Source organism: Malaclemys terrapin, chromosome 6 (genome assembly GCF_027887155.1).
Source record: "Malaclemys terrapin pileata isolate rMalTer1 chromosome 6, rMalTer1.hap1, whole genome shotgun sequence".
In the NCBI taxonomy this organism is placed as follows: Eukaryota; Metazoa; Chordata; order Testudines; family Emydidae; genus Malaclemys; species Malaclemys terrapin.
The window spans coordinates 107395398-107422681 of NC_071510.1; the positions used below are offsets into that span (position 1 = coordinate 107395398).

Below are 27284 nucleotides of genomic sequence, written 5' to 3' on the forward strand. Positions count from 1 at the left end.
ATCTTATGTTGAGTGCCCTGACCACCAGGTTCTTTCTGGGGGTGGGGCTCTCTGTTGGAGATATTCCACTTGGTTTAAGTAAAGAATTATTGGAGAAGAGACTTAAGCCTGACTCTCCCACAGGGCTATTGGATAGGTAAATAAACTAGATAAATTCAAGGAGGATAGGTCCATCAATGGCTATTAGCCAGGATGGGCAGGAATGGTGTTTGCCAGAAGCTGGGAATGAGCGATAGGGGATGAATCACTTGATGATTATCTGTTCTGTTCATTCCCTCTAGGGCACCTGGCATTGGCCACTGTCGGACGACAAGATACTGTGCTAGATGGACCCTTGTTGTGACTTAGTAGGGCCATTCTTATGTTCTTAAACACACCTGCCACACAAACATTTTCACCCCCATCTGTCTTTTAAGTGTGCTCTAGAATCTCCTACAGGATTGGGCCCTGGTGGCAAGACGGGCAGGCGAACGCCTATGTTGAGAATCTTGCCATGGCTTAGGTGTCAGCAAGGGCTCCAAGTGGCTCCTCAACTGCGGGGCAGTGGCAGGATTTTCGGGGGCATTGAGCATGCCCACTGGTGGAAATTTAAGCACCTGTGAGGTTAGGTAGCAGCAGAGTGGTAATTCTAAGAACCACCGTGACTCCTAAACATTGGCCTTAGGCATGTAAGTCTTTTTGTGAATCTAGGCCCAAGGGACATACTCTGCATTTGTCAAGCTATAGGCCCCAATTCTGGACTGTGTTCTGACCCCTTTACACCACTGGCATAGCATATAGGGGCTGGAAAGTAGACAGATCCCCCTATCTGGAGATGCTTGAAGTATTATGCCTATGTTAAAGCTCAAGAAGACACACTTCACTGGCCCCAAAGATATGAAGTGTAGCATTTAATTTATGATTATGTATTAATATTACATGATATTCTGCAATGATTCTGTGTACAGGCAGTCCTCCACTTTACAACATTTGAGTTACACCAAATGGTACTTACGACGTTTATAAATTGTCATCATGTTTTGACTTTACGATGTCAGTTTCGACTTTATGATGCTCGAGCCAACATTGTTCCTATGGGAAATTCGAGTTACGCCCTTTTCAACTTAAGAAGTGATTTTCAGGAATCAATTGTGTTGTAAGTCCGAGGTCTGCCCATATTTCAGATTCAAGTGAAAACTGTTATTGTGAACCAAAGGGCGGTTGAAAGCAGTCATGAAAAAGCTGTTAATCTTTCTCTGCTGTACTGATTATATCAGGCTATTTATGGAGCAAGCTGATTACATTGTCAAGTCCTAAAACTTGAAGAAAGAAAACGTATTTGAGCTGCCAGTGTGCCCAGAATTTTTGTGGAGGAAAACCCTGCAGCAGTCAGTTTCTTGTTAACTGGGAGTGTGCTAGTCCCAGCTTGCCCTCACCACACAAAGCTACCATGTTTTGTAACCTGTGCTGGATAGTTTTTGGTTTGTTTTTTAAACTAACTCAACCACGAGTAATGAGCACAGCTGTGTCAATGCAACAAGCTGACAGAGCATGTGTCAGGTTTTCCTGTTGAGAATGACTGCTTTGTAAGGTATCATTTCTTCTTTCCCAGCCTGTGATGTGAAAGTTGGAGCCCAAATAATCCTCCCTTTTTTATTCCACTCTCAAAGTCTGTTTGTTCCTCTCACTTTACTTCCAGCCAAGGAGGCCATCACTTCCTCTCAGACTGTCAGTGTCACTCCTTAAGCAAGCATAGGGGGCAGTGTTGAGCACCACGCAGTCACCATGGGGCTGAACATGTCGCTGCTACCCCACTGCAGCTGGAATTCCAACAAGAATGTGAGACAAGTCAAAAAGCTGGAAGCTTTAGTGGTGATAAGTAGCTCTCACTGCAGTGAAGGGGCCTTTGGTTTCTCAGCTCCATTCTTCAAGGGGTGAGAGGGGCTGTCTTTAAAATTAGAACTGCCCAAAAGAAATCTGCTTTAAAGGAGCCAAGTATTACAGTGCGCACAGCATCTGCCAGTGCAGTAGTGTTACTTGTTATGCTTCATTTGCTCAGCTGGATGGGTGAGGCTGGCAACTCAGAGTTCTCACATTGCGAGTGAAGCAATCTGAGTTATGAGTGTTTGTTAGTTTGTGGCATATATCTATTGGCCTCCCACACTAACAAACATGGAGTTTCTTAAAAACCAACCCCGCACCTTTCAAAGACCAGCTCCTGTTCCCCCAGCAGATTTTGTGACAGAGTTGAAAGGAGAGAGGAAGCAACCAGATGAAAAAAAGTAAAAGTAAATATGATAAAAACATAATGTAGCGCTTACCAAACAGCTGTGCCTCACAGAGACTACACATAGTGCAACAGAGTCACTCTTAATAAATGGTCCCATATATTTAAGGTATAGGAATAGGAGGCTCCGAGTCAATTGCCATCTCCATGTTCACAATAAAATGCAGCAGAAACCTACTTAAATGCCTGTTTCTACATCACCTTCTAAACAAGTACTACTTGAAGGGGATATTGTCTTACAAAATGTCTTCATTTAACTAATCTAGTATTTTAGCAGAACAATTTTCTATTTTATCTTATCTCGTCTGGTTCACTAGGTCTTTGAACGGCCCTAGCCCTATATTAAAAGTTCAGGTACCCAGGCCAGAAATCTACCTGAGTCAGTGTGCTCCGGTCAGTGCACCATACCATGTACTGTCTTCTGGAAATATCCACCTTCCTCTCCTGTCCAATAGATCCAGCACCATTTCCTTGGTAGAACTCCAGTAGCTGACTACTATTCTATAACTGCGACTGCAGAACTGACTGATTCTGGCAGCAGCAATGGGGTTCTTGACTTACCACGATATGGTGGCTTTTAAGGGACACACCATTACATGTGTTGCTTCATATTTTTGTTGGTTTGTTCACTGCTCACTATTCTACTTTTTATGAACAAGTAAAATGTAAATAACAAATCTCCAAACTCTGAAATTCCCTCTCCCTGTAGCGTTTTCTGTCTGTTCTGCTGATCCTATAAACATCAGTTTGACAAATACTGTTGAATAGGTTTTGATTTGATGCAAGGAAAATGAACTATTTAAGTTGGCTGTGCTCTGCTAGGTCCTCTTGCTTACACAGTCTGATCTTTGTGTGAGATGAGATATATAAATACTGATGGTGAAATATCACAGTAGCAAGAGATTTTTATACCTTTTTAATCTGTTTAAGCCATGAAAGCTTCATGAATGTACAATTTTAACTGTCAAAATTTACAAAAAAGAAGTCAGATTTAAAACTGGTTATAATTCACAAATATCTTCACTGACACTGTATAATACAGACATTAAACTTCCTTATATAACAAATTAAAAACACAGTTTGTTTTGTTATTTTTAGGAAAATGTGCAAAGAGCTAAGTGTATTACACCTAAATTTTAAAAGTTATACTAATTGATCAGTTCTTTTGCTGCAGCTATAAAAATATACAAGTACAAAATTACTTCTACAAAATTGGATTGTTGATTTTGCTGCTGGCAATAAAAAAGTAGACTTTAATATTAAGAATTTATCCTCTTCAGCAAACAACATTGTTTTGAAACCAGATGTAGGTTTTTGTTATTTACATAGGGTGGAACATAACCTTGAACACTGCAGTGAATGGTAAGAAGATCTGCTTATTCTGGGATAGAAATTTGAATGCATAGATACAGAGCCTGGAAAGATGTTAGTTGGATGATAGTCATTGTGCCATTGTAAGCTGGAAAGAATATGTTTCAATACTGTTCTGTTGGATATGTAAAAAAATCTCTATGGAATCACAACACTCATTACGTCACACCGTTCTCGGTAATTTGCATTGATGTATGATCTTCAGTGTTCACTAAACATTTAATGGTTAAATGTGACCTTTCCTACACAAAATACTCAGTTTGGTTTAGTCACAGAGCATCAAAAGGAGGAGAGTGGGAAATGGTCTCCCTTTGTATGATTTCCCTTCAATTTGGTTCTTTCCTCCATGACCAACTCAAAGCATTGGCCTTAGAGTGCAGTACCGGTAATTTTGATCTCAGCCACATACACATCCGCACAATGGTCCTTCCATGTGGAGAGTCTTCTCTTGTCACTTTGTCCCACAGGTGTTAATATTCTTCCCGTCTGCGGCATCTTCAACCAGTGAAATGTGGTAATCTGTTGACAGGGTGAAGTGCGAGATACATCCCACCAGACCCCTCATGTACTGTCGGTTTGTGTGCAGTGCTATTTCCTTCATGCCACCTAGGAGAGACAGAGTGTGAGCAAGTGAATGAGAAACTTGTAGAAGAATATGTGCTTCCTTATTTCCACTTTAAAAAATGTAAACCACTCTACAGTACTAGATTCCTATTCTAACATAAAAGGAAGCATCAGGTCTGACACAGCAGCTGGTTTTCAATGAGGTTCTTCCTTCTTTTTAAATATAATTTCTTAGGAACTCAAAAATACAATTGTGATGAGCCTGATAGAGTAAATTGGGAAGCTAATCCCTTCCACCACAGCTCATAGTGAGTCAACTGTTAAAAGGAGATTAGAGCTCAGCATCTAGTTACTTTAACCACTAGCATGCAGGGTTTTCAGAGGGCCAGTATAGTCTACAATGGTGGTCACTTACCTACATACAGATCTCCATTGATGTTTAATTGTCTCATCATGCCAGGTGATTTACCAGTTCTAGCACCATAATCATCCACCGTTACCTTTCCAGACTGCCCATCCCTGAAATGGAAAATGAAATCCAGAATTTGGGTTTACTCTAGCAACTGATTCCTCCATTGCATACTGTAAACAATCAAGCAGCAGCAGCTCCTCCTCCACAAACATGGACAGCTCAGACCCATCCTCACTGAGCACGGTGCTTTTATTGTGAAGGCCTGAACTTGATTTGGGGAAGGCTCCATGAGGTTCTACTCAATTGAAACCCCACAGTGTCATTTGGGTGAGTAAAGTATTAAGAGGAGGCAGAAGAGAAGGAATGAGGTTGTGGGGTTGGGGGGGTGAAAGAAGAAAATTGAAAACAAATATGCTGAGAGTTACAAGGAATATGGGTGACATCACAGTAGAATTTTCGGAAGCCTTCTTGAGCCACTGCTAGCTTTGCACACTCAGCAGCTGAGCTCCCTGTGAGCTGGTGCACACACTCTACCCATCTCATTGCTGATCATCCCCTACTATGATATCTGTCTCAAGGTTATTTCCAGCTCTAGCCTGATGTCACCAAAGTACATAAGTTTGCACCAATTGATTTTCAACAGCAGGATCTGCTCCTTTCCAATAATATTGATAATATCAGCATTCGTCGTCTTTTCTGTCCAGCAGGTATGCAAGAAGCTCCACCATCTTTCAGAAGCTTTCATTTCTTCTTGTCAGCAGCATTAATTTCCCATGAGTTATATCTGTACGTCACTATGAAAAAAATTACTTTTCATCAATGGAACCTTTATACATTTTGAGCTGCGAGGCCATGGCGGAGCGAGCCATTCCTAGTCTTCCAATTACTTTGGAACAGTTGTTTTGGTTGCATATGTACAAGGCCAGATAATTGAATGTATCTACTCCCTCTACAGCTTGAGCCTTGTGAATCTGTTTGCATCCTGGTTTTGTTAATTGTGTCAATGTGCATGTATTGCATTTCCGCCCCATTCACAGATAGGCCACATATCTCTATTGCTGAGGGTTATGGTCTACATAACTGTAACCTCCTTTCAGCACCAGCTTAGTACCTAGATGATGTGCACATAGGAGTGGGATACCTCACAGTCTTTGGATGGTGTCCAAGTTTCTGTCACCTGTAGGGTTACCATACGTCTGGATTTTCCCGGACATGTCCGGCTTTTTGGGCCTCAAATTCCCGTCCGGGAGGAAATCCCAAAAAGCCAGACGTGTCCGGGAAAATAGGGAGGGAGGGGCCGGCGGTGCTCGGCCGGGGCCCGGGGACGGCGGTGCTCGGCCAGGAGCGCTCGGCCGGGGGACGGCGCCCCAGAGCCCGAGCCGAGCCAGGCGGGAGACGCCGGGGCCAGAGCCTCTTGGCCTGGGCTGGCCGGCTGCCAGAGGGAGCCACTCGGCTGGGGTGGCCGGACTGGGCCGCGCCTCCTTGTACCCCCCTGCCCCATCCCCATCTTACCTGCTGCCTGCCTGCTTCAGGCTTCCTGCGAATCAAATGTTCGCGGGAAGCAGGGGCGGGGGAGGGGCGGGGCTGGGGGCGGAGTTGGGGCAGGGCCGGGGTCCCATGGAGTGTCCTCTTTTTGGACACTTAAAATATAGTAACCCTAGTCACCTGAGCTCATTTCAGTGCTGCTGATAGGTGTTCCCCGCCTCCTCCTGGTGTGCTAACGAATAAAGCTACTTGGTGGGGCCTCCAGTGAGACAAGGGGCTAACCACATTAAGGCAGTGGCTACCGCACTTGAATTCACAAATAATTTAAACTCAAGCAAGCAAACAAATTGAAAACAGTAACTGTAAATATTATGTAAGGATCTGATTACAGAGAAACAGACAGTCAGTAAAAGCATTAAATGATTACGCTGATTAGCGATATCTGTGATGTATAAACCAAGTGCCAGCTCTGGCCAAGGCCATAGGCATTAACTCAGAACTGACAAGCAGCTCACCTTTATGTTAGTTTTGTTCAAAACAGATATTTGTCTTATAATTCTCTTTGGGGAATTCTGCGCCATTTGCACAATGCAGAATGTGTGCAGAAATTAACATTATGTGCAGAATTTCCTGTTCCGCCCACAGAAATGGGTTGCCGAGCTGCTGGCCGTCATTATGGGGCACTGAACCTGGCAAATAGACAACACTGCTGGGCGGGGGGGGGCGGACGGGGGGCGGCGGGAGGAGAGAGCTAGAGGATTCCCAGCATGCCCTGAAGGAAGAAGGCTGTGTGCAGGAAACTCTGTACAAGCCCAGGACCCAGCATCAGCCTGTTTTTCCCTCTGACTTGGGGCGGTGGGGGTGCATGGCGGGACTGGGGGAGCCCTGCAGCAGGGCTCAGCAGGCGGGGAGAGGGGGTGTAGAGGGTGTGGATTACTTGGCTGGGGGTGCCTTCAGCTGGGCTCTGGGAGGGTGTAGGGGCAGAGGGTGCAGGTGGGTGTCTGGGCTGGGAGAGTGTCCTCCAGCTGGATTTGGAGGGGGTGGCAGTGTGTGTGTGTGTGTGTGTGTGTGTGTGTCACGGCTGTGTGTGTGTGGGGGTGCCACATGGCTGGGTGCTGCGGGGGGAGGGGAGGTTAGACGGTATGAGTGTCTGGCCCCCTGGCTGGGCTCTGGGGGGAGGGGGAGTGTAAGGGGGAAGGGAAAAGGAACTGGGTTGTTGTAAAGGTTTCCTTAATTCTCTACTCCTGGGGGAATTTTTTTTTAGCTCTATTGTTACAGATATAGTTGCTGATAAGTATTTTGAAATAAATTACCAAAATAATTAAAACTGGCCTGATTATATGGTGTTATTTTTACAAATAAAATATACAGAATTTTAAAATATTGTGTGCAGACTTTTTAATTATTTGACCCAGAATTCCCCCAGGAGAATTATAAAAATGTATTGTGTTTAGACCCTATGAAATGCTTGTAAATTGCTGCATGCATTAATCTCACTTATCTGTATTCCATGCTACAGGTAAAATATGTTTGTTTTATAATTGTAACAATGCCTGCACTGAACTTTGTGAACTCAGATGGGAAGAGTGCCATGCCCCCTTCTCCCCTTCCCCCCATGCAGGGGAGTATCAAAAATTAAGTGGACCATCATGGCACAAAAGCTTGTTAAGGTTGTCTCCATGAGTGGCTGGGGCAGTTGTCCTATGGGTTTGAAGTGCTGAAAGAGGGTAATAAAAATAGTTGACATAAAGATTTGTCATCCCTTTTCTGTTTGGACTCTCACAAGGCCTGGAGTTAAGAAACAAAACAGCAGAGATCCCCAGAGTTGACCTGCGGTAAGCCCATTCAGTGCTGATAGATTGTTACAGCTCTGGCACCTTTTGAATCCCAGACTGAAATTCATCCATGTATATACACTTGCATGCTTTAACCTGTAAATATCTCTTTTTCCTAGTTAATAAAGCTTTAGTTAGTTTATTACAGGATTGACTACAGGCATGACAGGATGACCGGCAGGCTTGGGTAGCCCCTGCCCGGCCTGCCCCCTGCTGGAGACCAGAGCATCCTCTCCTTCCCCTCCCCCCAGCTCTGGAGCACCCGGGGGGGGGGGCGGGTAGGTAGCTGAGCACACCCCACCCCCACTCTGGAGAGCTGCGTGGGCGGGCAGCACAGCCACTAGTCCCGGGTGGGCGGGCGGCACGAGCACCAATTCTAGCCACCCGGGATCCCTGCCTGCAGGACGGTCCCCACTAGCCTCAGTCCAGGGCAAGGGTGCTGGAGCCCTCCCAAAAGTGGGGGAGGCGGGGGGCCCCCGCCCGAGGTGGAAACAAAGGCAGCCCCCTGCCCGTTTCCCAGGTCCCCGCACCCAGGACAGGTGGAGGGACCCAAGCTCCCCTAGAGTTGCCAATTGACTAATGGCCCAAACCCAAACACCCTTACCCCACTCCTTATCTGAGACCCCCGCCCCCTGCTCACTCCAGTCCTCCTGCCTCCCTCGCTCGCTCTCCCTCACCTTCACTGGGCTGGGGCAAGGAGGTGGGGTGGGCTCTAGGAGGGAGTTTGGGTGCAGGAGGGGGATCTGGGCTAAGCCTGGGGCAGGGGGTTGGGGTGCAGGAGGGAGTGTGGGGTGTGGGCTCTGGGAGGGAGTTTGGGTGCAGGAGAGGGTGAGGGGTCAGGCTCTGGGAGGGAATTTGGGTGCAGGCTCTGGGCTGGGGGTTGGGGTGAGGGGGATGGCGCTTACCTAGGATGGGTCCCGAAAGAGACTGGCACATCCCTCTGGCAGTGGCTCCTAGGCAGGGGGTGGGGGCTAGGAAGCTCCGCATGCTGCCCCTGCCTGCAGGCACTGCCTCCACAACTCCCATTGGCTGCAGCTCTCACCCAATGGGAGCTGAGGAGTCAGCGCTCAGGGTGGGGGCAGCGTCTGAAGACCCCCGGCCTCCCCTTGGGCCCACAGGTACAGTGCTGGCTGCTTCTGGGAGCGGTGTGGAATGAGTGCAGGCGGGAAGCCTGCCTTAACCACACTGTGCTGCCAGACTGTTAACACCCAAAATCTCCTGGTTTGGCTGCAGTAGCCTCTGGGTGATAGGGCCTGATTCCAGGAGACTCCTGGCAAAACCGGGAGGATTGCCAACCCTAGGCTCCCCACAGTTGCCTGTGCAGCTCTTCCCAACCCAGCTCTGGCTGGGGGAAGGAGGGCCTCAGAGCTGCAGCCTGGCCATGATAAGAGACAGGTGGGCAGCTGTGGGGAGCAATGGCAGACCCTCTACCTGGCCCGGTGCGGGGGCCCTGAGCAGCCCCTGCCCCCCAGGCTTTCCCCTGTGTCGGGGAGAGCTGCGCAGGCAGCTGTGGGAAGCCAGCATGGAGTCACAGATACACACACACCTGTTCCACCTGTCCCCCATGGCTCAGGTTCCCAGATGGGGCACATGGACACACGCTGTAGGCTGGTAAGGAGGTGCTGGTAGAAACACACTTTATTATACTGGGAGTTGGCAATGCAGAGTCTTGATCCATGTAGCTGAAAGTCATTGTGCAGATGCAACATGCCTTAATGGGGAAAGACTGAACCCTAACAACGTATCTAACTATAATACAGGGCACTCATTCAGGCTCCTTTTCTGGCTGAGCAGTCAGGACCTGATGCAGGCAAGTAGGTCCTCCCTGGGGATTGCTGGAGAGGGACTTACTGCCTATTCCCTTCTAGAATGGTGCTGACCGTTTTTAAAGGTTGGAACCCATGCGTTAAGATGTAAGCAGGTCCAGTCTTCGGATCTGGTATGGGCTGGCTGCAGTGCAAGTAGGCTGCAGGTGGTGGCAGGAGAGATTGAGCTGTCTCCTCCTGGTGTTGACAGGCTGGGGGCAGGAGGGAGTGGATTGTCTTTTGCTGAGGCGTTTTTTTGCAGGCTGGGGTTACAGACTGGGCATTTGCTGGGCCGGGCAATGCTGTGCTGGCAGGCTGCAGGGAGCTCTTCTCTCCCCTCCGCTCCCCAGCAGCTGGTCTGTGGCACGTGGGAAACCCAGGCTATTCATCGCCTCCATCCTGCTTTCCCAGGCATCGGGGGCTCGGCACTGGGTCAGAAACTGTTTGCAGTCTGTCTGGTTGTTTTCTGCCCTTTGATTATCTACTGGAGATTGCTGCTGTCTTTCTTCCTCCCATTGGTTGAGTGAGAAAGGTTGCCAGGGGGACTGTGGGGTGCGGGGGCACGTTGTCTCCCCGTCCCCTTTCCTTCTGCTGCTGGGAAGTCAACAGTGCAGGACTCTGGCATGGACCCCAGAGGGGTCCACGCGGGGTTTCTCTTCTCTTAGGGTACAGCCCCCTTGCTGAGCTACAAAACCTTATCACTTGACATTATACAATGACTAAATGTAAGAGGGCAGAGGGTAACATTCTTCAGAAAATGGACAGGGGCAAAGTTTTAAGATGGGGTTTTAAACATTCCAGTTGTTTAAAACCCAAAAGAAGGAAATTAGCAGAATTTTTGTTGTTAAAAAAGGAGGGGGGGAGAAAATACATGAAAAAAAAGGCTAAAGTTAAAACATAAATACAGAAAAAGCACCTTTCCATCGTGATTGTAAGACCTTTGGAGACTGCCTAGTACTAGGGGTTTGTACAGCAGCGAACTCGAAGGAATCTTCTTCCTAGCTGGGCTGTTGGGCACTTCCGTAGTATAAATGTTTAATAATAATAATTATGTTGCTGTAAATGCCATTTCATGGGCTGCTGCTGCTTAAGGATGCCAACTCTCTAATCGCACAAAATCGAACACCTTTGCCCCGCCCCCTGCCATGAGGCCCTACTCCTGCCACGCCCCGTTCACTCCATCCCCCTTCCCTCTGTCGCTCATTCTCCCCCACCCTCACTCACTTTCACCAGGTTGGGGCAGGGGGTTGGGGTGTGGGAGGGGGTGAGGGCTCCGGCTGGGGATGCGGGCTCTGGGGTGGGGCTGGGGATGAGGGGTTTGTGGTGCAGGAAGGGGCTGGGGGTTATGGGAGGGGGCATGGGGTTTGGGCTCGGGGAGAAGACTCAGGGCTAGGACAGGGGATTGGGGTAAGGGCTCTAGGAGGGAGTTTGGGTGTGGGAGGGGGCTCAGGGCTGGGTGAGGGCTTTGGGCTCTGGGAGGGAGTTAGGGTGCGGGAAGGGGTTCCAACCTGGGGCGGGGGGTTGGGGGTACAGGAGGGGGTTCAGGCTCGGGCCAGGTGGCGCTTATCTCAGGCGGCTCCTGGAAGTGGCCAGCATGCTCAGCTCCTAGGTGGAGGTGCCAGGGGGCTCTGCACGCTGCCTGCGCTCACCGACGCTGCCCCTGCAGCTTCCTTTGGCCGCTGTTCCTGGCCAATGGGAGCTGCGGAGCCGGCTCTCAGGGCAGGGGCAGTATACTGAGCCTCTCTGGCCACCCCTGCACCTAGAGGCCACAGAGAGATGCTGGCCGCTTCCAGGAGGAGCGCGGAGCCAGGGCAGGCAGGGAGCCTACCTCAGCCCTGCTGTGCCGCTGACTGGACTTTAAGCAGCAGTGCTGACCGGAGCTTCTAAGGTCCGTTTTTGACCAGGTGTCCCGGACACCTGGCAACCCTACTCCTGCTTTCACTGAAATCAGTAGCATATTAAATGTGCTATTTTCAGCCTCTGGTTTCAAGATAGCTAACCAAGCTGCCAAAGAAAAGGGTTTGTTCTCTTGCTGATGGGAGCACTTAACTACCATTAAGTGTACCTCCCAAAATGCCTAAGCCATACTGTTTCTGCTGCTCTAAATACTTTGGGAAAATAGTGATATAGATGTAATGCTACAACACAGGTACTAACCCACAATTAGAATTTTATTTATCTGGAAAGTTCAAAATATCTCGCTCAACTCAAACGGCAATCTGAGATAAGACACACATGGAATCAAATGAAACAGCTTTCGAGTGAGTGGTATGGATTTAAGTACACGCCTCTATAATGAAGCCTGCACTACTATGGCAGACTGGTTTGAGCTATGCCTGACTTCAAGGCTGCTCTTTGCCTAGATCATCTCGAGTATGACCATGTTTGTTTGTAATTGTTCTGCCACATGAGTTCAAAGTTGCTAAGTGTTTAGGGCCAGAGCTCTGTGCCATAGAATTATAGAAATGTTGAACTGGAAGGGATCCAACGGATCATCTAGTCCAGTCGCCTGCACTGAGGCAAGACTAAATATTATCTAGACCAGGGGTAGGCAACCTTTCACAAGTGGTGTGCCGAGTCTTCATTTATTCATTAATTTAAGGTTTCGCGTGCCGGTAATACATGTTAACATTTTTTAGAAGGTGTCGCTCTCTATGTCTATATTATATGACTAAACTATTGTTGTATGTAAAATAAACAAGGTTTTCAAAATGTTTAAGAAGCTTCATTTAAAATTAAATTAAAATGCTGATCTTACACTGCCAGCCTGCTCAGCTCACTTCCAGCCTGGGGTTCTGTTCACCTAGGCCTGCAGCGGGCTGAGCAGGGCCTGTGGCCGGGACGCCGGCTGGCAAGGGGCCGGTAGCAGGGACCGCAGACCTGGGGGGGCTGTTCCGGGGTCAGGGAAGAGGGTGCAGGGTAGAAGGCTGGGTGTGTGTGTGTGTGTGGGGGGGGTTCAGAGGTCAGGGCAGAGGGCAGTGGGGATGTGGGGGGTTCAGGGTAGAAGGCTGGAGGTGTGGGGGGATTCAGGGATCAGGGCAAAAGGCTGGTGGGTGTGGGGGTGCAGGGCAGAAGGTTGGGTGTTGGGGGTGACTCGAGGTCAGGGCAGAGGGCTGGGGCGGGGGGGTTCAGGGCAGAGGGATGGGGCTGTGGGGGTGCAGGGCAGAGGGATGGGTGTGTGTTGAGGTGGGGGTGCAGGGCAGAAAGCTGGGGTGCTCGGCTCATGGGGGTGCTCCCAGCCCCCTGCCCTGAGCAGCTTATGGCAGGGGGCTGGGAGGGATATGCCTTGTTCCACCCCCTTCCCCAAGGCCCGTCCCTACCTCTCTCTGCCTGCTCTACGGAGCAGCAAACACGCTGCGCTTGGCTCTGCTCCGCTCCCTCTCCCCCTCCCCCTCGCAAGGGCCATCGCCGGCAGGGAGAGGGAGGGGGAGGAGGAGGGGCCTGAACGCACCAAGCTGTGGGAAGAAATGGGGGAGGGGGAAGCTTGGCTGCCGCAGGACCAAGCTTCTTTCTCCTGCCCCCGCAAGGGAGAGCGGTGGGCGGGGGGGCTGAGTGGGGCAGGGGGCCGGGACCCCCCCCACCACTCTCCCCTATGGAGGGAGGAGGCAGAAGCTTGGTCCTGTGGCAGTGAAGCGTCCCTCCTCCCCTGCTTCGTCTCCTAGCGTGGCACTTTCCGGCCCCTCCATCCCTCTTCCTCCTCCTCTCACCGGGCACGCAGCATGCCACTCAAAATCGGCTCGCGTGCCGTGTTTGGCACGCGTGCCATAGGTTGCCGACCCCTGATCTAGACCATCCCTGACAGGTGTTTATGTAACCTGTTTGTTTTTAGGTTTTCCTAAACGCCTCAATGATGGCAATTCCACCATTTCCATAGGTAATTTGTTCCATTGCTTAACTACGCTTACGTTTAGGAAGCTTTTACTAATGTCTAACCTAAATCGCCTTTGCTGCAATTTAAGCCCATTACTTCTTGTCCTGTCCTCAGTGGTTAAGAAGAACAATTTATCACCTTCTTCTTTATAATGACCTTTAACGTACCCACGGACTTATCATGTGCCCCCTCAGTCGTCTCTTCTCCAGACTAAACAAACCCATTTTTTTCCAATCTTTCCTCATAGGTCACCTTTTCTAGGCCTTTAATAATTTTTGTTGCACTCCTCTGGACTTGCTCCAGTTTGTCCACATCTTTCCTGAAATGTGGCGCCCAGAACTGGACACAAAGACTCCAGTTGAGAACTTACCAATGCTGAGTAGAGTGGAAGAGTTACTTCCCATGTCTTGTTTACAACACTCCTGCTAATACATCCCAGAATAATTTTCACTTTTATTTGCAACACAATTACACTGTCGACTTATATTTAGTTTGTGATCCGCTATTACCCTCAAATCTTTTTCTCCAGTATTCCTTCCTCTGCAGTCATTTCCCATTTTGTACTTGTGTAACTGATTATTCCTTCCCAAGTGTAGTACTTTGCATGTGTCCTTACTGAATTTCATTTTATTGATTTCAGACCATTTCTCCAGCTTGTCATGATCATTTTGAATTCTAATCCTGTCCTCCAAAGAGCCAACAACTTCCCCCAGCTCGGTACCATCCACACACTTTATAAGTGTACTCTCTATGCCATTATCCAAACCATTTATATGCATACTGAATTGAACCAGACCCAGGACGGATCCTTGATCACTCAATATGCCCTTTCAGCTTGATTGTGAACCACTGATAACTACTCTCTGGGAATGGTTTTCCAGCCAATTGTGTGCACTCACCTTATAGTAGGTTCATCTAAGCTACATTTCTCAAGTTCATTTATAAGCAGGTCATGTAACACAGTATCAAAAGCCTTACTATAGTCAAGGTATATCACATCTACTGCTTCCCCCTATCCACAAGGCTTGTTACGCCATCAAAGAAGGTTATTAGGTTGATTTGACATGATTTGTTCTTGACAGATCCATATTGTCAGTTGTTTATCACCTCATTTTCTTCTAGATGCTTATAAATTGAATGATCATTTACTCCATTATCTTTCCAGGTACGGAAGTTAAGCAGACAGGCCTATTATTCTCTGGGTTGTCTGTTTTCCTTTTTTATAGACAGGCATTGTATTTATCCTTTTCCCATGGGTGGCAAGTGGAACCCCCCTTTGGGGAGGCTAGCACCTGGCTCTGCCCTTTCCACCTGTGCCCCCCCACCATGGCCTTGAGTCCCCCCCACCCCCTTGCAGCCAGAGCCCTGAGACCCCCACCCCCTATGGCCAGAGCAATGAGCCCCCCCCCACACACAGAGGGGTCCCGTGCACCCCCCATCAGCTGGAGGAGCCCCATGCTGGCCGGAGGCCTGAGCGCCCCCTCCCTCAGCCGGAGGAGCCCCTGGGCTGGCTGAAGCCCTGTCCCACCCCGCACCTGCCCGGAGGAGCCCCAAGCCCCCCATCTCTCTGGAGGAACCCCGAATCCCCCCCTCACTTGCCTGGACGAACCCCGGGCCAGCCGCAGCCACACCGCACCACCCCTCCCTTCTCCGCCCCTTCCCAGACTGCCCAGGAAAAGCCGCAGCATGACAGTGTCTCTTCCCGAAGAAGAACCTGAGCTTTTGCAGCTGAGGAGGCAGCATCTGGAACCCAGGGAAATTATTGATGAACTTGGGAAGCTGAATAGCACATACCACCTCCTCAGCTGTCCCAGAACCTGCATGGGGCATAATAAAGCAAAAACCTCTCCTGCCAAACCTGCAACTGGGGGTCCGGTGGCAGCAGCAAGCACCAGGAGAGGCTCTGCTTCCCCTGGCCTATTATACCTGCCGCCCATGCCTTTTCCAGGCCTCTGGAATCTTTCCCATCCTCCAGGAGTTCTTCAAGATAATTGCTAATGGCTCAGAGACCTCTTCAGCCAGTTCCTTAAGTATTCTAGCATATATTTCACCAGGCCTTCCGACTTGAAGACATCTAACTTGTCTAAGTGTCAATGGAGCTGCAAAGCTTTGCACCACCTCAGGATCTGACCCTTACAGTTTTCTTCTGTTTTAAGTTTCTTATCAGGGCACTTCTCTGGTGCTATCTCCAAAATGGTTCCTAGATAAGTGAGACTTTGTTGATAACATGAAGCTGGACTTACCGAACTGCCTTTACTCTGTGCCACCTGCCATCATTGAAAGAGCCATTCACCATTATGGAAGCAATGCCACTGCCCAGATTGTAGCTAAAATGTTAAAAACAAATAGACGTTGTTTACCTCCCTTATGGGACCCTGAGCCCCTAACACACTGTCCAGGGAGCCTCACCCCTTGGCCCCAGCTTTGATTTGACCACCTAAGCTCCACCTTGCAGACCGCATCCTTGGGGAAGGACTGGGACTCCCTTTGAAGGCTATCAGTGCTGCACCTTTATTGGATGGAAGGGGCTGCAGGGTGAAATATGACACTTCTTTACTCTCCAAAGGCCAGAGGGTGCTGTTTCCACAGCACTGCAAGGCCAGCAAGTGAGATCAGCAATAACATTGGGGGCTCCTGTATGGCAGTTTTTCATAGAAACAGAAGGCTAAAAAGATCAGTACCTTACAAATCTTTTGGCTTAATAGGGCCACGTTATAGGAGCGAATAAAACAAATTATCTGAAATTCACAAAGGGATCATTTGTATTAGGGGGAACATGAGCCGTATGATGTTAGCAAGGGGCATGGTCCAGTGATCTGAGCACAGGACCAAGAAGCAGGAGCTCCTCCATTTCAGTGTCTCTGTCTCTGTCTACAGTATACAAGCTCTGTCAATACAGCTACAAAGACAGAGCCCTGTAGGCACAGCATATGCTGACAGGAGGAGTTTTTCTGCTGGTATAGTAATACCACATGACTGCTCTGGGCACGGACCCAGGTCTTCCACATCCCACGTGAGTGTGCTAGCCAGCAGGCTATTGGAGAGACAAGGTGTGTGAGGATTCTTTTATTGGACCAACTTCTGTTGGTGAGAGAGACAAGCTTTCTCATCAACAGATGCTGGTCCAGTAAAAGATATTGCCTCACCCACCTTGTCTCTAATATCTTGGGACCAGCAGAGCTACATCTGCACAGCATACAACAGACTATTGCACAGTCTGAGGTGGGTTGCTTTCATTAGCTCCTGTTGAAGAGGTTTTGCTCTGTATAAATAGTGAACTATTAATCAGGCCAGAGAAAGACTGATTCAGAGGTTAGGACACTCATTTGGGATGTGGGAGAGCTGGGTTCAGTCCATGCTCCAAAGAACATATAATTATTTGGAAGCACTGGCTGTCCTAATGAAAGCCGTGAACCCTGTTTTGCATACACTGACACAGCTAAGATTTTTGCAAGGTTAACCACAGGAAACCACATGAAAATGCCTTTATAGCAATCATTACAAGATAAGCTTTGGAATGGGAAACTTAGTATTTGTAGCTACGTTTCAGCCAGATTCTGCCAAAGCCAAAACGTTGATAATGTAGCTTGGCATTAGACTAGCATCAATTAATTTTTTTAAAACACTTTTCCATTTTGTGAACAGCGTGTATAGCTATAATAATGTTTAAAGATGACCTGCTCTAGTTCATTGTTTGCTTTACTTAGTCAGAAAATAAATTCTAACACAGAAAGACATGGCTTCCACCAATCAATATCGCACCAGAGCACTCTGAGATAAGCCACACAAAAGCGATCTGAGCACTTAAAATTAAAAAAAAATTCCCGTGAGAGCACACAATGTTATGTGTGTTGTCTGATGTGCCTGGGTTTTAGATTTTGTTTTTTGGCAGTAAGAATATTTGAATTTGAAAACAATCTGGTGTTTGACAAAAGGGGAAAAATGTAAACCCAACTAGCAGGGTGCATTTCAAACACCCAGGCACCTACCCGAGGGACCAAATAAACTTGGACTCTATCAGTGCACAAGACCATGAAGTTATAATCTCAGGGGTCTTTGCTCCATGTTGAAGGGTAATAACATTACTGTATAGCAAGGTGATTTGTGCCCCCTGTGTAAATAATGAAACCAGTTAGCGATTACCTGAATACTAACGCTCCTTCTTGGAGACCTAAAGAAATGAAATCACTATTAGGGCGCATGGGACTGTCTCCCCTCCACATCAGCAGACCATCCTTCAGGGTAGTCTTAAACCTCATGAACACGTTTGATCGTGATCCTGATACTCTGTTTGGTTGGGAGACAAAATAATCACACAGGAAAGTTATTAGATGGGTTTTTTTCCCTTTTGAACTTTACCAATGTACCCCCAACACAAGGCGGTTTAGGGACCTATAGGTTGGGTACTCTAACTTTCAGCAAGGTATGATTTGATACCATAATACATATTTTACTCTGATCATAGTTAAACTTCCCCTTCCCAGTGCATGCTGACCCCTCCCCGCCCCCACATGCATCAGGCTGCCTTTGTCTGGAAGCGCTGACCCAGGTGAGCTGTGGGGTGGGGCATGGAAACCCCCCACGTAATCCCTGCCACGTGGCCCTCTCACTGCAGGCAGGGGCCATGAAGCAGCTGCTCTTTGGAGAGTATCTCCACCTGCCTGCCCCTTTGTGCCTGGGATGTCAGATGGGGTCAAGGGATCAGGCCCCTCCACCGCTCCAGGGATATGGGACTGGGGGGTAGGGACTCACTGCAACATCGAACAGAGTGCTGTTGAGGGGATGGGGACCTGCTGGGTAGGTATGTTGCCCCATCACTTAAAGATGGGGTACTGATAGGTGATTGGAGGGGTGTGTATGTGGGGGGCATTGCCAGGTGATTGGGAGCATATGGAGGTGTGTGGGGGAGCTCAACTGAGTGACATAGGAAATAATCACAACAAATGCTCCTGAATTAGACTGATCTTTACATTTTAACCTTCAAAAAAAATCAAGAGTTTCCAGGGGTCCAAATTCTCCTTGACCCCCTGAAATCACACCCCTGGCCAGAGCTCCAGGAGGAGATACCCCCGCTCCCTCATTCAGGCCATGCTGATCGCTGACAGCTTCAACCCCATCTCCCAGGACTGGCCTAGGAGATGATTGAAGCTGTCAGTGACCACCATGGCCTGGAGCACGAGTGGATGCTCCTCCTGGATACCAGTACCACGTATTGACAGGTTCCGGCCCCATGTTCAGGAGTGACTTGATGAGGAATGATTACAAACACAGAGGCGGGGAGGGAGGGAAGGGTAACAGCAATAGATCATATGGTGACTTTCCTTGGTGATGGCATATCATAGAGATTCCAAATTTGTTTGGCCTATACAGGCCTGATCCAGTAGGCAAGCTCTGAGCACGCTTACCCAGACATGCCCTGCAAGCGAGTTAGGCAGAGTATTAGCTATCTTCTCCCACTTAGTGTACTGCTCTGGGGCTTGGACATGTGGCAGGGTGCATATTCAGAAGTAGAAATATAGGTACCTATGGAACTTTTACCGCAAAAACGTAGACACTGAGCAAGTTTAGGCACTACATGGTTCAGGGACAGCTTAGTGGGGATTTTGTGAATCCCAGTTGGACCTGATTCTGGGATTTAGGTGCCTAAAGGGGCAGTTAGGCATTTAAGTCCTTTTGTGAACCTAATACTCTGTCTCTCAGGTCTTCATCTGTAAAACAGGGACAACAGCACTATGCTACCTCATGGAGGTGTTCAGAGGATAAACACATTAAAGACTGAGTGGTGCTCAGATGCTAGTGATGGGGGGATAGAGGTATGATAAAAAGTTTGTTTTTCTAAAATTAAGAAACATATTCCATGTGGCAACCATGGCTTAGCGCGACTAAACTGATGGTACAATAGGACCTACATACACAACCTCTTTTATAGTTTAATGGTAAAAGAAAAGCAGAATTATTTAGGGTCAGGGTTGGTGAATTACCTTTTGAGGATATCCGGGTTATCATATGTGAGGTAACTACGGCCAATGAACTGTGGGATTTCAATGGCTTCTGTAACAGCTGGAAAAATGAAGGAAAATCAAAGACGGTCAGCTAGTGGGCAGGAAAATACAGTGAACTGACTGCTTCACTTTCTTTACTCCATTTACAGCCACTACTCACTGACACTAAGCCAAACTGACAGCCTAGATACACTGCAGAGCAAAATAGCAGAGCTGTTTTGCACCCAAGGGTGAAAGAGTCAAGACAAGCCTCTAAATCTTGTCCACGCTCTCATTCCTGCCTCCCCTTTCATATTCAGTTTATTCTCCCACTGTGGAAAGTAGTTCCTAGCTGAAAAATGAAGACAGAAAGAAGTAAAACTGTGCTAACATCTATGTTTTGTTTCTTTTACCCAGTGTTAACAGACTCCTCCTCCTACCCCTCTCTGAGCCCAGATATCCATTCAGCAGAAATTTGTGGCTAAACCACCCCTCCCTTTCAACTCTTGCCGTTTATTGAAGAAACTAAATTGGGTTCCTGATTTAGTGTTCTCAACAGAGCGTGTGTTGTAAGTGGTCTCTGGCCCAACACTGTTCCTGAACAGGCTCTAGAATCATAGAATATCAGGATTGGAAGGGACCTCAGGAGGTCATCTAGTCCAACCCCCTGCTCAAAGCAGGACCAATTCCCAGCTAAATCATCCCAGCCTGGGCTTTGTCAAGCCGGGCCTTAAAAACCTCTAAGGAAGGAGATTCCACCACCTCCCTAGGTAACGCATTCCAGTGCTTCACCACCCTCCTAGTGAACTAGTGTTTCCTAATATCCAACCTAGACCTCCCCGACTGCAACTTGAGACCATTGCTCCGTCTTCTGTCATCTGCCACCACTGAGAACAGCCGAGCGCCATCCTCTTTGGAACCCCCCTTCAGGTAGTTGAAAGCAGCTATCAAATCCCCCCTCATTCTTCTCTTCTGGAGACTAAACAATCCCAGTTCCCTCAGCCTCTCCTCATAAGTCATGTGCTCCAGACCCCTAATCATTTTTGTTGCCCTCCGCTGGACTCTTTCCAACTTTTCCTCATCCTTCTTGTAGTGTGGGGCCCAAAATTGGACACGGTACTCCAGATGAGGCCTCACCAATGTCGAATAAAGGGGAACGATCACATTCCTTGATCTGCTGGCAATGCCCCTACTTATACAACCCAAAATGCCGTTAGCCTTCTTGGCAACAAGAGCACACTGTTGACTCATATCCAGCTTCTCGTCCACTGTGACCCCTAGGTCCTTTTCTGCAGAACTGCTACCTAGCCATTCGGTCCCTAGTCTGTAGCTGTGCATGGGATTCTTCCGTCCTAAGTGCAGGACTCTGCACTTGTCCTTGTTGAACCTCATCAGTGTTTTTTTGGCCCAATCCTCTAATTTGTCTAGGTCCCTCTGTATCCGGTCCCTACCCTCTAGTGTATCTACCACGCCTCCCAGTTTAGTGTCATCTGCAAACTTACTGAGAGTGCAGTCCACACCATCCTCCAGATCATTAATAAAGACATTAAACAAAACTGGCCCCAGGACCGACCCCTGGGGCACTCCGCTCGAAACCAGCTCCCAACTAGACATAGAGCCATTGATCACTACCCGTTGAGCCCGATGATCTAGCCAGCTTTCTATCCACCTTACAGTCCATTCATCCAGCCCATACTTCTTTAACTTGGTGGCAAGAATACTGTGGGAGACTGTATCAAAAGCTTTGCTAAAGTCAAGGAATAACACATCCACTGCTTTCCCCTCATCCACAGAGCCAGTTATCTCATCATAGCTCTAGTCTCCTGGAGGGGACAGCAGCAGGAGGGGTAGGTTCAGAGCTCCCACTTTTCCCCTTCCAACCTCTTCCACCTCTTCCTCTAGGGCCCTTTCTTCCTGTACTTCTGGCCACCCTCCAGTCTGACTTTGCCCATTTTGGGGCCATGGCAGTTGTTCCTGAGCAGTGTCCTTCCTTGCATAGGCCCAACTTCCTCAGTTCCCGCAGGGTGCTCAACTCTCTGCTCTGCCCCAGGCCCTGCCCCCCCACTCCACCCCTTCCCCAAGTCGCTGAACAGCTGACCGCAATGTGTGGGAAGTGCTGGAAAGGTGGAGGAGGAACTGATTGGCAGGGCTGCCGGTGGGCGGGAGGCGCTGGGGGGTGAGAGGGAGTCACTGATGCACAGGGCTGCCAGTGGGTGCTGAGCACCCACTATTTTTTTTCCGTGGGTGCTCCAGCCCTGGGTGCTCCAACCAGAAACTCAGCTGGTGTAAATTAGCCTAGCCTCATTGAAGGCAACAGAGAAGCTGGCTCGTGGTTTCAATGGTTCCAAGACTAGGGGTACGTCTTCACTACCCGCCGCATCGGCGGGTAGCAATCGATTTACCCGGGATCGATATATTAAGACGCGATATATCGATACCCGAACGCGCTCACCGTCGACTCCGGAACTCCACCAGAGCGAGCGGCGGTAGCGTAGTCGACGGGGCAGCGGCGGCCATCAATCCTGTGCCGTGTGGACCCCAGGTAATTCGATCCAAGATACTTAGACTTCAGCTATGCTATTCACGTAGCTGAAGTTGCGGATCTTGGATCGATTCCCCCCCCCCAGGATAGACCAGCCCTAGCTCTCCCACCCTCTATCCTTTCAAGTGGCAAGAGGCTTTAGGGGCCTCTCAGGAAGTTTCACTGTAGGCTTGGAAGCCAGATCAAGCCTGCCCGCACCTGCCTAAGAACAAAAATGATTGACATTGTTTGCTAATTCACATCTGCTCTCATAAGAGCGAGACATGCTTTTCTGCTCAGTTTTCACTAGCTAGATTTCTATCCTGAGATTTTATGTAACAGCCTATTTCTTTCTAGGTTGTGATTATGGCAATATCTAGTGATCCATAAATAAGGGAAGGTGAACAATTTACATAGCTGTTGGTTTGGACTAGTCATTTCCCCTTGTTTGGGGAAAAGAGCTTCTTTTGCAATATTCTGGACAATATACTCAGACTGAAGCCAGTAGAAGAGTGACTGAGCTTGAGCATTGAGCATACAGAGCATTTGTGGGGAAGAACAGTACAGCAAGTCTCCACTGTGGCCACAGTTTTTGTGTGCCTGTCCTGCATACTTGCTGCAGTGCTCTCACAATTGATCATTTCCTTAATAATACAGTTGATGGATTCATAAAATAGCTAATTTCATTTCATCCATCTGCTAGCAGTTAGTATTAATTCCTCCTTCTCTAGAAGATTTTAATGAACTTTTCAAATGCTTTGCTATAAGTGTATGTTCCATTCAGAGGACAAGTGCGGGAAGAGTTTGGCAGAGTGAGCAGTAAAAACCTCAATTCTTTCATTTCCCTGATGGAAACAATTACAATATTTTTAAAATTTAAAATTTTATTAATTGAAACAACTTTTAAATGGTTGAAAAAGCTACTCTGTGATAACAACCCCCCATGTCTATAGCACATCAACATGAAAATGAGCACTAGTCAGGTGGAGGTTTGTGATTAAGTCACTAGACTGGGAGACAGGAAACCTGGATTAAATTCCCAACTCTGCCACAGACTTCCTATGTGATCTTGATCAAGTCCCTTAGGTCCTAATCCATTTAAAGTTAAGCAGGAGCATAAATCTTTGCCTTAATCCCTTAGGGCCTTAATCCCTCTTTGCCCTAGATTTCAATCTTCTGTTTGAATGCTGTGGCCTCTTCTGCCACAGCTTGTCAGGGAAGCCTGTCAGTACAGGGATTGTCTCTCACTTGTGTTTGTACAGTGCCTAGCACAATGGGGTCGCACTGTTGCTTTGGGTTTCTAGTCACTGCTGTTAATACAAAGTTGTCATAATTTGTGCACACTGAAAGCCACCAGTAGCAATAAGGCATTTAGGTATAAATGCCAAGGCAGACTGGGAATTTCAGAAGGTAACAAATGGCTTTTGCATCAGTAATGAAATTAGGAAAACTGTCCAATGTGTCTGAAGAGGAAACCGTGTGTTGTGCAATGCTACTGAAAGACCGAAATCTTTCTCAGGTTTCAAAAGAAACTGTATTATAATTGGGCCTGGCATTCACTGCATGAATGGAAAAGCTGTAGGCCAGATGGTCTCTGACCCTAGTGTAGGTGAGCAAGATAGTGCAAGGATTCAAGGAACCTCCTCCCGCTGCACACAGACTGGGGATGGCAGAGTCCTTGCTGCCTAGAGGCTCATGGGAGTAGCTTCATTTGTGCACCATGTATTGCCCTTGCTGGCATACACCTGAGCAGTTTCACTTCCCTACTCAGAGCAATGCCTAAGGGTATGGCTACGCTGCAACTGAAAACCCACGGCTGGCCTGTGCAATCTGACTTGGGCTCAGGGGCTGTTTAATTGTGAGGTAGATATTTGGGCTCAGGCTGGAGCCTGGGCTCTAGGACTCTGCGAGCTCGGAGGGTCCCAGAGCTTGGCTGCAGCCCAAGACCAAATGTCTACATTGCAATTAAACAGCCCCTTAGCCTGAGCCCCTCAAGCCTGAGTCAGCTGGCATGAGCCAGCAATGGGTGTCTCATTGCAGCATAGACATACCCAAAGAGAGACCATCTAGCCCTTTGTCTTTATTAGTGCTGAGTCTTTGGTATGCTCTTCCTTTGCTATTGAATCTGGCTGAGCTGGATTGTCAGTCTGAATCCTATCTAGGCCAGCAGTAACCAAAACATGTCACCATCTAAATGGTTTCCCAGCAGGCAGGTGCCCAAACCACTTCTCTAACTGAAATCCTTGATAACAGTCACGGCAGAGAGGCCCCAGCCTGAATGGGCACGGTGAGCACTGAGCTACACAGAAGGACTAGGCAACTGAAGTGGGAGTTCGACACCCAACTCCTAAATTGAGACATCAGGGAGATCCTCAAAACCCCTGTTAAACTGCTACGTAACCCTGGAGATGCCTAAATCCCCTTGGTGCCCTAACTGCTGGACTCTGGGATATTCTGATGTGGGTCTCTCTCCATCTCTCTTGTTGAAGCTGTCCCAGTATGGATAAATAATAAAATGTGCTTTGGGCCAGAGAGAGAGACTGACTCTCTAGCCCAATGGTTATACTGACTGAGGTTGAGAAACCCACACCCAAATCCCTTCTCCTCATCAGGGAGAGGGGGGGATTGAACTGGAGTTCAGCCCGGGGGAGTGCTTTAACCATTGGGCTAAAGATTATGCAGGGGTATACCTTGCCCCCGGCTGTCTTGTGTGGAGTTAGGTGTGCTCGGCCACCATACTGGCTAGAAACAGCTTAGGTGCCTGAGAGGAGCTCCTGGCTTTGGATCCCAAGCAGAGATAAGCACCTCCCTCCAACCTGGACTTAGGTGCCTAACTCCTTGAGAGGGTGGGGCTTAGGATACATCACTCGCCTCAGTATCTCCCACTGACTAGTTTATGCATCTCTCTGCCTGGCATGCTGGCTTTTTTGGATCTCATCCGCAGGTGCCTATCTTTCCCCATTCACTGAACAGAGCCTAGGAGCTTAACTCAGAGTTTATGGATTCCACCGGATAGATAGGCACCTAAAAGTTAGGCACTGTAATAGGAGGCATGGCAACAATTAAGTGTCTGTTGATTTGGGCTTTCCCTCTAACTCATAAGTAATCCTCCAGGGTTGGGTTGAAACACAGGGAGCAGCAGTGCAGGATTCCACAAAGCGCTTTGTCAACTGGTGCTGACCCTTTTCTTCCTGGAATACAGGACTTCGCTTCTGTCTCTAGCACGGTCAGTATGGTATTCTCCATGAGTTCTGAAGTTGCATTTAAAAACACTAACAGGACGAGGTGCTGGAGAATTACTGTATAACCTTAAAAAGAACAGGAGTACTTGTGGCACCTTAGAGACTAACAAATTTATTAGAGCATAAGCTTTTGTGGGCTACAGCCCACTTCTTCGAATGTATAAGCTTAGAGAGTATTTTTGGCTTGCATGCAGACTGCAGTGTAAATCCAGCTATCACCTTGATGGAATAGGCACAGACACAGAGACAGAGCAGTTTTCACGCCATTTGCAGTACTTACTGTTAAAGCAGTAATTCCCACACTCTGCAGCGAGTCAGCGTAAAACAAAACAAGAACATGCAGATTTTATTTTTCAATGGTTTTAAAATCTCCATTTCAATAGTCTGCCCTGGTTTAAGCAGATCTTCCCTTCACTGAGCTTTCCCTACTTCATTTTTGCAGTGTATTTCTAGATAAAGTGGTGACATGATGAGAGCAACAATCTTAGAAGGCAGAGCATCATCTTTCTATTGTCTTTAGGAAATAATTTAGTTTTATCTACTTAAAATGCAAAAAGGGTGAAATTTCATCCCTCTGCAGAGGGATGCATCAAATATTATTTTAAGGTCTTAAGTGATGTATCAGACATGCGCAGACGTCAGCACAAGGGTGAATTTCACACAAAGGGGAAAAGAATGGCTCGCTTTTTTGGTACTTCTTACTATTAAATATTAATTACAGTTACCACTCATCACAGCTTAGACAGAAAACATACAACAATGATTTCAGTAGAAAACTATCGACTCCTCATCCAGTTAAGACATCAAAGTACGTGTCTTATGTACTCGCACTTATATCACCTTGGTTAAAAACAGACGAGCCTAAGTCTCATTGAAAAAAGGTGCTTTTTAACATAATCACCTCTTGATCTGAGAGGTGCTCTTAAAATGTCACTACAGAAATTTGGTTAAAACAGATTTGAATGTTAATCTAGTATGTTTGTGCAGGGCATTGGAAGGAAGTTGACAAGACTATCGCTAATTCATTAACTGGCCCTTAACTCATGCTGTATATCAGGGGTAGGCAACCTATGGCATGCGTGCCGAAGGCAGCAGGTGAGCTGATTTTCAGTGGCACTCACACTGCCTGGGTCCTGGCCACCAGTCCGGGGGGCTCTGTATTTTAATTTAATTTTAAATGAAGCTTCTTAAACATTTTAAAAACCTTATTTACTTTACATACAACAATAGTTTTGTTATATATTATAGACTTAGAGAACGAGACCTTCTAAAAACGTTAAAATGTATTACTGGCACGCAAAACCTTAAATTCGAGTGAATAAATGAAGAGTCGGCACACCACTTCTGAAAGGTTGCTGACCCCTGCTGTAGATTTTGGTAACTGCAGTACATATACCTGTGCATGTAAGGCTTCTCTACTAGCACCCTGTAAATACCTAGACAATAAAATGACAAACCAAAGACTCTGGAATTAATGATGCTCTATCTTCAGTTAAATCACAATTATTATCTATGTAAGGCAGTTTGCATTTTTGTAATCGAATATATTTGTTGTACTAAATTTCTTTTTTTGAGAAGAAAAGCTTATTTTTTCATCATGACTTAACTGAAACACATACTTTTCATTTGAAAAACTATTTGTGATAAACTAAAGAGTGAGATTTTAATGTCCTTCTAAGTTAGCATGATGGTGTAGCACAATCATTTTCCTAGTGAGTCTCCCAAGATAATACTTGACAGAAGGGAAACAACCCCATCTAGTGGATTAATAGTGTGTGCATGTTTTCCAAGTTTACACAATCTTAACTCTCTTTCATAAACCTACTGGTTTGAAATACAGTATTGTCTCTGAGTAGAGGAGAACAAAACTCTTTGTTTTGGAAAGAAATCCTTGGTGGTCTCCAATGTTTTGCTGAGGTAGAAATTGTGCC

The 27284-nt window shown here is 47.6% G+C and overlaps 1 protein-coding gene across 3 annotated transcripts in view; it reads right to left on the reverse strand.

The window, feature by feature from the left end:
• Positions 1–2403: 2403 nt before the first annotated feature.
• EGFLAM (EGF like, fibronectin type III and laminin G domains) overlaps positions 2404–27284 on the reverse strand; it is a 166020-nt gene continuing 141139 nt past the window's right edge. Inside the window, exons 19-24 of one of the 3 annotated variants that reach the window (XM_054033187.1) lie at positions 25634–25657; positions 19591–19669; positions 17753–17896; positions 15853–15936; positions 4617–4720; positions 2404–4243 (exon numbers count right to left, since the gene is read on the reverse strand). In XM_054033187.1, coding sequence (XP_053889162.1) covers positions 4089–4243; positions 4617–4720; positions 15853–15936; positions 17753–17896; positions 19591–19669; positions 25634–25657 — 590 coding nt within the window. In that variant the 3' untranslated portion in view covers positions 2404–4088. The remainder of the gene's footprint in view (positions 4244–4616; positions 4721–15852; positions 15937–17752; positions 17897–19590; positions 19670–25633; positions 25658–27284) is intronic. The other 2 variants (XM_054033185.1, XM_054033186.1) reach the window with 2 other exon arrangements.